Source organism: Panthera uncia (assembly GCF_023721935.1).
Source record: "Panthera uncia isolate 11264 chromosome A1 unlocalized genomic scaffold, Puncia_PCG_1.0 HiC_scaffold_17, whole genome shotgun sequence".
In the NCBI taxonomy this organism is placed as follows: Eukaryota; Metazoa; Chordata; class Mammalia; order Carnivora; family Felidae; genus Panthera; species Panthera uncia.
In genome coordinates, this window is record NW_026057577.1 from 45,799,328 (window position 1) to 45,809,780 (window position 10,453).

At 35.6% G+C, this 10,453-nt stretch overlaps 1 protein-coding gene across 1 annotated transcript in view; it reads left to right on the plus strand.

The window, feature by feature from the left end:
• IPO11 (importin 11) overlaps positions 1 to 10,453 on the plus strand; it is a 186,812-nt gene that overhangs the window by 80,890 nt on the left and 95,469 nt on the right. Inside the window, exon 21 of the mRNA XM_049648883.1 lies at positions 6,801 to 6,877. Within this exon, the coding sequence (XP_049504840.1) occupies positions 6,801 to 6,877 (77 nt within the window). The remainder of the gene's footprint in view (positions 1 to 6,800; positions 6,878 to 10,453) is intronic.

A 10,453-nucleotide genomic window follows, 5' to 3' on the forward strand; every position in this document is an offset into this window, starting at 1 on the left:
ATATGAGAGTCTGTAAAGTTGCCTAAGAAGGAAGGGCAGATGTGGAACATTCTGCTCCTAGCAGAATCCCAAGGAACTTAAGGCATTTGTGAGGTCACATGGTGGGCGCCATCAAGGGTGACAGAGTAGAGCTGTCTGTTGATAAGAGGAGGAAAACCAAGCCAAGAAAGAATATTTCCTGAAAGAGTGGTCAGGTATGTCAAACGTTGCTGATTATTCTAGGTAGAATCGTACAAAGAAGTGAATTTGGCCACATGGAGATGATAGCAAAGGTTTCAGTAAAGTAGTAAGAACTGAGTAGAATTGAAATTAAGTAATTACAGACTGTGACAACATTGGGAGCACTTAACAATGAAGAGGAATGTCGAAATAGGGCAGCAGTTGGCTGGTGTGGGGAATGCAGAGTCTAGAGGGATGGATGAGGTTCTAGAGAACGACTAATTGGAGGCAAGAAGGGATGCGATTTAGCATATGTAGCTGTTTGTTGGTTTTGGTTTTAAGTAACATCAGTGATACTTCATCCATTTTAACTGGAGGCAGGAAGATGGATTTTTGTATTATAGTGGGATGTGATAGGAAGGGGTTGGGTCTAATAGATTCTGTTTTCTCAAATATGAAGCATAGTCATCACTTTAATATTATTGGCTGAAATGGAAGTACATAGAGGATAGAGGGATTTGTGGAGAAAAAAGATTTAAATAGTTATCTTGGAGAATGGGAATTTGAACTTACTAGGGGATAATTAGTAGTAGGAGATGTTTGAGGTCCCATACACAAAGGAAAACTTTTTAGAGTGATTATGTGTTTTTTCCCCCATGTTCCCCTCCCCCCATCCCCCTTGATCCAGCTTGCTAGAGATTTGCCAGTGTTACTAATCTTCTCAAACAACCACCCTTTGGCTTTCTCTTTGTTGTATTTTTGTTACCTATTTGTTAGTTTCTGGTCTTATATTTATCATTTCCTCTTTTTCTACTTAAAGTTTGTTTTTGTCATTTGACTTAATATTCTGAGATTTGGCTCAATAATTTTTCATCTTCTTTCCTAATATAAACCTATTACTATAAAATATTTTTAAATAGAATTTGAACAAACCTTGCATTAACAGTTTTTTTTGTTTTTGTTTTGTTCTTTGTTAAAGGAAGTAGGATCAGGTAATGGATGCTGGTCCACAATAAGCGTGGGCTATATGCCATTAAGTGTAATATGGTCTTCATCATTAAAAAACAACAACAACAACAACTGATGTGACTGCCTTTTGCCATCTACTCAGGAGATTAGCATCTTAAAACCTCAAAATCTCTCTTTTTAAAGAGCTGACTTCTGAGATAAACTTTTCTTGCTAGGGTGAATTCTACTTTTGATATATTATACAAGTCTTTTCTGTTGTTCTGTGGTATTTTATCAGATTTTATTTTTTCCTGAACTCTTAAGATCTCTTGTCCATATTTTGTGATACTGTCTGATTTCATATCAGTGTCATGTGTGTTTTACCAATTCACTATTTTAAAAAATGTGGGTTTTTTTCCATACTGGAATGATCTCTGTGATATGGTAACTATTCTTTGGATGATTTGAAAATTGAGTAGAAAAGGGAACTGGAAATGGACTCATGGCAGTGGCTGGGAAGTTATTCACAGTTTGGTAATATTTTCAGGTTGTTTCTTAGGTGTTAGTTTGTACATACTTTAGTTTTGATTTTCCATGTCTGTTAATTTTGGTACTTCCTCCCTTAAGATACTAATAAAAAAAAAAACATACAGGTATGTGCTTTATCTCTGTTACTTGTAGTCTTATTTTTGATTTATCTCTTTTTAAAGTATATTTATTATCTCTTTTAAAGTACATATATTAGTCAGGCAAAGATGTAGAAGCAGCACTTTATATGCTAGTACAGATTCATAATTAAAAGGTAACTGGCAAGATAAGTAAAAGGTAACCAAGAGAAACATTCTGTGCTTTGGGCCCAGTACCATAATTAGGTTCAACACATGCCTTACCAACTAGAATAGAGTATGCATCAGGTATTGCATACTCTGAATGTAATGAAAATAAATTGGGCAAAGCTGGTGGATGTTTCTGATAGGCTTTGTTATGAAAATGGCTACTCTCTTTGCCAATAAAAATTAGAGATGTAAAAAAAAAAAAAAGTATATTAGAGATTTTTCTTTTTATTAATATGAAAGAACTACATGTTGCATTTTATGAGTTCTCTGTTTCTGCCCTTTGTTACTTTACTGCTGCTTCATATTTTCTACTTCCTACCCTTAACTGGGTGTATTTTTTAAAGCTATAAAAAAATAGTTACTTCATTACCTTTTCTTAAGTGCTAAAACATTTAAAGCTATGAATTTGCCTTCCATTGTAATGGCCTGTTTCCCTTAAGTCTTGTTATTTTGGTAGTAGCATTAGAGTTTTTTAATGTCTTCTTTGACGCAACCTCATTTATTTTTTGCTGATATTAAAGTACATGATTCAGGTCTGGATTTATTGCATTGTAAATACAACCTGTCACTTGTACAATTTTTAAGTTACTAAGAATTTTAATGACTCGAGGCTGTCTTTTTGTAACAGTCTCAAGTAGTGATGATATTAAAGATGCAGACTTTATATATATCTATTCTTTCTAACTAATAGGTTGTATGGTTCAAATCAGAGTTTCACTTCTTAATCTTGACAGTGATTTATTAAAATATCTATTTAGTTTGCTTTGTGTCAGTGTCCCTTTTTATTTCTATTTCTTTTTATACTTGAATGCTAGAAATAAAATTATTCACTGCACAGAGTTTTGGTATTTTTCTATATTGTTTTAAAGAATTTAACAAATAAAACACAGTATTTAAAATTTAAAATATTATGAAGTGTCATTTGATACATGTATGTATTGATTAATTTTTCACCTTTTAATTGTTTTGCATTTAAATTTTGATACTAATATTGTCATATGGTTTATTTTGTTTAGATTTGATTTTTTTTGTTCAACTTTTACATTTTAGCTTTTCTATTAGAACTTTAGTTGTATCTCCTATACAGAGAAAATTTTTATATTTTGTATTTCACTTAACCAGAGAGGCTTTGCCTCAAAAGAATTTTCATGCTCTTATATTTATTTGTTGAATTGCTATGCCTGTGTTTTTACTTAATGCTCTTTGTTTTCTGTATTTTATTTAGAGGGGTAACATTAAAATTTACATTTCTCTAGCTAAAGATGTTGGTATATACAACTTTGTCTAATTATTCATCAGCATAACTTGTCCCTTAACTTTCCATTAGTGCCTTGACTTTGTTTCTCTTTCTTTCCTTTCTTAGCATTCACTTGTTTAATCTGGAGTGGTCGCCATGTCATAGTACTTTTAAGTACTTTAAACTCTGCAAGATTTTTTTGCCTTTTTGTTTTTAAGTTTATTTATTTTGAGAGAGTATGAGCGGGGGATAGCCAGAGAGAGAGGAAGAAAGAGAGAATCCCAAGCACGCTCCACATGGGGCTGTAACCCACAAACCGTGAGATCATGACTTGAGCCAAAACCAAGAATTGTACGCTCGACCAACTGAGCCACCTAGGCGCCCCAAGATTTCTTCCTTTTTAGAATAGTATGGCTTGTATTTGGGAAGCTAGCATAGGTAGGTAGTGAGAGTGACAATGACCTGAATGCTCTTTTTACTAAGATAATGACAGTGGGAGGGAAAGAGTCACATGGAGTCTTAATTTGGGCCCAGTGACAGAGCTTCAAACATATTCTGAGATTTAGAAGATGCCCATCAATTGTTTTCTCACTGAAATATCATGACTGGATTATGGTTTTTCTTTTGGTTTCATTTTTATTTTAAAGGGGAATAGGAAAGAATTTTAAAAATCTTTTCTTTCATTTTATTCTTGAGAAATGGAATCATGGAATCAAATCCTCTTCTTGTTGATCAAAGTATCTAAAGCTACCACTGCTTGTGTGTGTGGCCCGTACTTCATTTTGTGGGTGGCTGCTTTCTTCTATGTCCCCCTTCTTCTTCCTAATTTTGATATTTAAGATTTGTGAAATAATTCATAGATACAAAGTAATAGGGAAGTCATATTGTTTGTAATTATTTATAACTTACATAAAATGAAAAATCCATTTTCTGTACCCTGGTGAAGCTGTGGGAGAGTAAGAATGTCTGTGAAGCCCATGGTGTGGGATGTTTGTTGGATTCTCCTGTTTTCATTACAGGGATGAGCCGGTGTACCAGTATTTTTTGTTTTCATTCCTTGGTTTATTTTCTTGTGGCTTGCTGTTTTTACAATCACGTTTGTATGTGACTCTACACAATGTATCTTACCTTCATATAAATTTTACAATAGGTGTTCTAACTTAATTTTTTTAGCTCCCTGTTCTAAGATTCACCCATATTGCTGAGTTTAATGGTGTGAATGTAACAGTTCGTTTACTCATATGCCATTTTGTCGGATGTTCAGATAATGCACCCTGAACATTTTTGTACATGAAAAAGTATGCAGATGTATGAGGCCTTATTCATGAGGTCATAGGTGTGTGCACATAGACATATTTCACTAGTTCAGATAATAATACTTACTTTCCAAGTCTTGATACCAACTTCTTCCTGTCAGCAGTGTGCAAGAGTTTTCACTTTTTTATAGCTTTGCCAGTATTTATTAGGTCAGACTGAAAATCCTGGTAATATGGTAGGGGTAAAATTGTACCTTGTTTTGCTTATAATTTGCATTTGTAATCTTGGCTGTGATTTGATTACTGGTTGGGTACAATATCTTTTTATACTTTTAATAGTCAAGTTTATTGCCAATTTTTGTATCCTCTGGATCGCTTGTTCGTTTGTTCTATATGTTTTTCTCTTTCTAACCTCTTTTGTATATTCCTTTGAATACTGTTCCCTTTTCAGTTATATATATTAGAAACAGTTTTCTCCCAGCATGTGACTTAGATTTCTACAATTTTGAGACATCTTTTGACATAGAGTAATTGTTAACTTTAATGTAGTCCTATTCATCTTTTTCTGTAGTCTTTCTTAAACCTAAAGCTATAAGTATGTACTGCTAACATCTTATAAAATAAAGACTTACACTTCTCATATAAATACTGGAATTAATTTCTGTATTTCGTGTGAGGTAGAGGCCCAGTAGCTTCCCAATGCCTGAGTTTTCCAACCTTTCTTAACCTAGGAACCGCCTCTGTCATAAATGAGTGGGTCTGTTTCTTGTGGTATTCTTTTTATGATATTAAATACATTAGTTTTAGAGTGAGTCATAAAGCAAGTGCCCCCCCCCCCCCGCCATATGTTTTTTTTCTTGATAAAATTCTTGTTTATTCTTGGTCATTTGCCTTCTAAATCATTTTAGAATCCATTTTCCTAATTTCTAGGGGAAAGTCTATGGAGAGTTGAAGTTTTATTGATTCTCTATAACCGTTTAGAGAGAATTGACATCATTATGATGCTAGATGTTTGTATCAGTGATTCTTAAAATAACATCTATTTAAATACTTTGTTTCTAAGTTTTATTTGAGAGAGACACACTGTAAGTGGGGGAGAGAATTGACATGATTATGATGCTAGATTTTTGTATTAGTGTTTCTTATAATAACATCTATTTAAATATTTTTATTTTGTTTTTAAGTTTTACTTTATTTGAGAGAGACAGAGACCTTGCAAGTGGGGGAGAGTCAGAGAGAGGGAGAGAGAGAATCCCAAGCAGGCTCTGAGCTGCCAGCACAGAGCCCGACAGAGGGCTCAAACTCACAAAACTGGGAGATCATGACCCCAGCTGAAAGCAAGAGTCGGACACTCAACCGACTAAGGCACCCAGGTGCCCCAACATCTATTTAAATCTTAAGTATTTGTTTTGAGTGTAGAAACTGAGTTCATTTTTGTATGCAGTGTATTGATATTTACAGCAGCCTTGTTGAAGTCTCTTAGTGATTAAAATACTTTATGAATTCTTTCTCTCTTTTCTGTCTGTCACACCTGTTGTAAATAAAGCCTATTTAACTTTCTCTTCTCACCCTTGTGCTTATTAACTTAGTTGGCATATCATGTGAGGAACCGTCCATATATACACTCAGTAGATGGGAAGGTAGGCAAGGTAATAGAAGAAATTTTTTGAGATGTGATTCTGTTTTTCCAGAGAATGGCTTCAACATATCATTAGGTGTGTTTTCTTTGAGTGTTGTATAGGTCCTCTCTTACCAGATTAAGGATTTACTTTCTGTTTGTAATAGGATAAGCGTTTTTATAATGAATGTTAGATTTTGAATAGAATCCCCTCCTACTCCTTTCTTGCAACTATTGTGACAATCATGTTTTTTTTTTCTCCTTTAACTTCTTTGGGTGAGGGGTAGGGAGGTAAACCAAATGCACACTTAGGTGATAAACCACAACCCATATATATTTTATTTTTTATAGATTTATTTTTTCATATTGCCCAGTGTCTTGTTGAAAGGGTACATCAGTTACATGTGACAGAACAATATAAAAAGAACAAGACAATTTTATGTTTCCTTGACCATTCCATAATAATCATGCTTTTGCTGTATCATTAAAATTTTATTGTAAAGACATTTTGTAGTTGTAAATATTTTAATATGTAGTTACTTCCCTTACTATTTTTGCTGTGTATATAGAAAATAATAATGTGCGATGTGTAGATACGTTTTTCATTTGATACAGAAAGATAACTTTTGTAACTTGCTGTATTGTTCATTTTTCTTCCTTTAGATGGGACAGTTTTTTAGTAAGTTGTATTGTTAAGAGCTTAATGGCTATAGAAAGAGATTCAGCTATTTGTTTTTTCTTCCTAGGTTAGTGACTTTGGAAAACAGCCCATGTGTTACACCGGAGTTGCTTCGCATATTTCAGAATATGTCCCCCCTTCTTGGTATGTATTAAAATGTAAACTTAATACTGTTTTTGAATGCAGCCCTCCTTTGGGGCCTTATTGGGTGACTTTAAATTTTTTTTTTTTTTTAACGTTTATTTATTTTTGAGACAGAGAAAGACAGAGCATGAACAGGGGAGGGTCAGAGAGAGGGAGACACAGAATCTGAAACAGGCTCCAGGCTCTGAGCTGTCAGCACAGAGCCCGACGCAGGGCTCGAACTCACAGACCGCGAGATCACGACCTGAGCCGAAGTCGGCCGCTTAACCGACTGAGCCACCCAGGCGCCCCTTGGGTGACTTTAAATTATACCTTCCATTCTACACAAGTCCCGGATACTCACAAGTTTAATAGTGTTTTAATAGTTTGTGGATTTTTTTTCCTATATAACTTTGTAAAACCATTTCTACTTTGTGAAGAGTGAACACTAAATTTACTAAATCACTAACTAAAAAAAGTCTTCTTGGAAATCTAATTCTGTGTTTAGTTTTAACTTTGTTAAAATTTCTGTGTTTCATAGCAGATTCTATAAAGTATTTAAAAGACAATATTATAAAACTGCATCTGTATACCATGGTTTCATCCAGTTTGTTTTACAAAGTGATTTTATGCTATCAGATTTATGCTATCACAAATGAGCTCTGTACATATTTTTTTTTCTTTTTTTTAATTCTTAAATTTATTTTGAGAGAGAGACAGTGTGAGTTGGGGAGGGCAGAGACAGGGAGAAAGAGAATCTCAAGCAGGCTTCCAGCTTCCAGCACAGAGCCCAGTGTGGGGCTTGAACTCATGAACCGTGAGATCAAGACCTGAGCTGAAACCAAGAGTTGGATGCTTAACTGACTGAGCCACCCAGGTGCCCCCATACCTGTTTCTAATTTAGCCTAAGGAAACAACAATGTGAAGACTGTTAACTACTGGCAAATCATATTTATTGTTTGTTGATGTGTTACTTATGTATAGAGATGTGACATCATGAAGCTTAGTGTTCTTTTTGTCTTTTAAGGTTTATTTTGTGAGAGAGAGCGCATGCAAGCAGGGGAGGGGCAGAATGAGAGGGAGAGAGAGAATCCTGAGCAGGCTCTGAGCTGTCGGTGCAGAGCCATTCGTGGGGCTCTAGCTCACAAACAGTGAGATCATGACCTGAGTCGAAATCAAGAGTTGGATGCTTAACTGAGCACCCAGGCACCCTATCCCGAAGCTTGATGTTCCTGGAGCATCACTTGTGGCACATGGGATAGGGGAACTGGACACTCTGCAAGGAATGGGGCCTTAGTTTCTTTCAGCCACCTTGGATGAGATCTAATTGTTGTTCTGTTTTTCAATCTGAACATGGATTATGATGATAATTCTCAAGGAAATAAATACTTTTCTGTTAGATATCACTACCATTCACAAGTATGTAGTATTTTACATTGAAAAAATGAATAATTGTTTATGGAGATTTTACTTCGTGAGGGATTTTATCATTGGAGATTCACATTTTTTTTCTTTCCAAGATTTCATTTAAATTCAGGTTGGTTAACATTCGGTGTAGTATTGGTTTCAGGAGTAGAATTTAGTGAGTCATCACTTACATATGACACTCGGTGCTTGTCACAACTGCCGACCTTAATGCCCATCACCCGTCTAGACCATCTGCCCACCCATCTCCCCTCCAGCAACCCTCAGTTTTCTGTATTTAAGAGCCTTTTAGGGTTTGCCTCTCTGTTTTTATCTTATTTTATTTTTCCTTCCCTTCCCCACATATCATCTGTATTTTTTCTTAAATTCCACATGTGAGTGAAATCATATGATATTTGTCTTTCTCTGACTGACTGACTTCAGTTAGCATAATACAGTCGAGTTTCATCCACATCAACTCATGGAGTAATACAAGGATTGTATACGGTGCTATTTAGTCGCCTTTCTGGTTCTTTTCCAGTCTGTAAAATACTATCATTTATTTATAAAATGTAAAAATTTTTTTCCATTCATAGTATTCTTTAAGCATCTTTAATTCCTTCATTAGAACTTTGTATACACTAACTGAATATTGTCAGGAGAGGGCATTTATGGCAATATCTGAAGACTTTTTTCTGGGAACTTATTTGTAGTGAGCAGTTTTATTAGAGGCAGAAATATTATTGAGGTACAGTGATGCACTGGAAAAGTAGATAAACTTTTTGAAAGTATCAACAAATGTGGATTAAAACACTATTAAAACTGATTAGAAAACATCTCATTTGCTGGGTGGTATTAGTGGGCAGATAATATAACCAGTCCTTTGTGTTTTTTTCTGAGATCTTCTGTTACACTGTTCTTCATATAAATCTCAAATAATACCAAAATACCCATTGTTTTCCATTAAAGAGCCACTTGCCATTTATCATAAAGTGTCCTTATAAAAATGTTGAAAAAATTCCCAAAGATGAAGACTGTGCCAATAGACCACTTACTGCTAGTCTTGTAAGAAAAGTTGTGTCTTTTTTTTTTTTTTTTTTTAACGTTTATTTATTTTTGAGACAGAGAGAGACAGAGCATGAACAGGGGAGGGGCAGAGAGAGAGGGAGACACAGAATCTGAAACAGGCTCCAGGCTCTGAGCTGTCAGCACAGAGCCCGACGTGGGGCTCGAACTCACGGACCGCGAGATCATGACCTGAGCCGAAGTCGGCCGCCTAACCGACTGAGCCACCCAGGCGCCCCGTGTCTGTCTTTAAGACACCACAGAGAAATAGAGTGGGAATCCTTTCATTTCCCTTAACTCTGGCAGAGGCCTTTTAGTTCTATTCTACCTAACTTGGAGACCACATACAGTGCCATTCTGGGTAATCCACAGTTGTTCTTTATATTTGACCGAGGAATAGAAACCTCAACTGGAGCCATTGTCAACGTTGTCATGAACAGGATTCAGACATTTTCCTTTATGGATATCTTCTTAAGTAAAAATGGCTGACTCCTGTTCACGACAAAGTGGATAGTCACAGTGATTTCACTTTACCTGTGTTCTTTGACCCCAAATTCAACATACCTGACCTTTACAGTATAGCAGGAGAAGGGTTGGTACACTGGAAAAAGAGACATAAAAGCATTGACTAACCCTACTGTGATTTTATGACAGTATTTTGAGTGCAGATTTACGTAAACACTATGGCACAGTTTACCATAGAAAGCTTTGTAGTTGATATAGTCTTTCCAAATCAGTAAGGACTTCTATGTGTTAAGAACATTCTCTGGCACATACTAAAGATTATTTAAGTATTTTGCAATTATATGTGTTACTGTTAATATTACTGTTGTTTTAAAAGAAAAGCTAACCAACCTTTTTAGGATTTGTTACTTAACTGGATCAAAAACTACTGAAATTGTAGAGCACCTAGGTGGCTTAGGCGGTTAAGCATCTGACTCTTGATTTCAGCTCAGATCATGATCTCACTATTGGTGAGATCAAGCCCTGCCTTGAGTTCAGTGCTGACAGCACTGAGCCTTCTTGGGATATTCTCTCTCCCCCGCCCTGCCCACCTCTCTCTCTCTCTCTCTCTCTCTCTCTCTCTCTCTCTCTGTCCCTCCCTCCCTCTCTCTCTGTCCCTCCCTC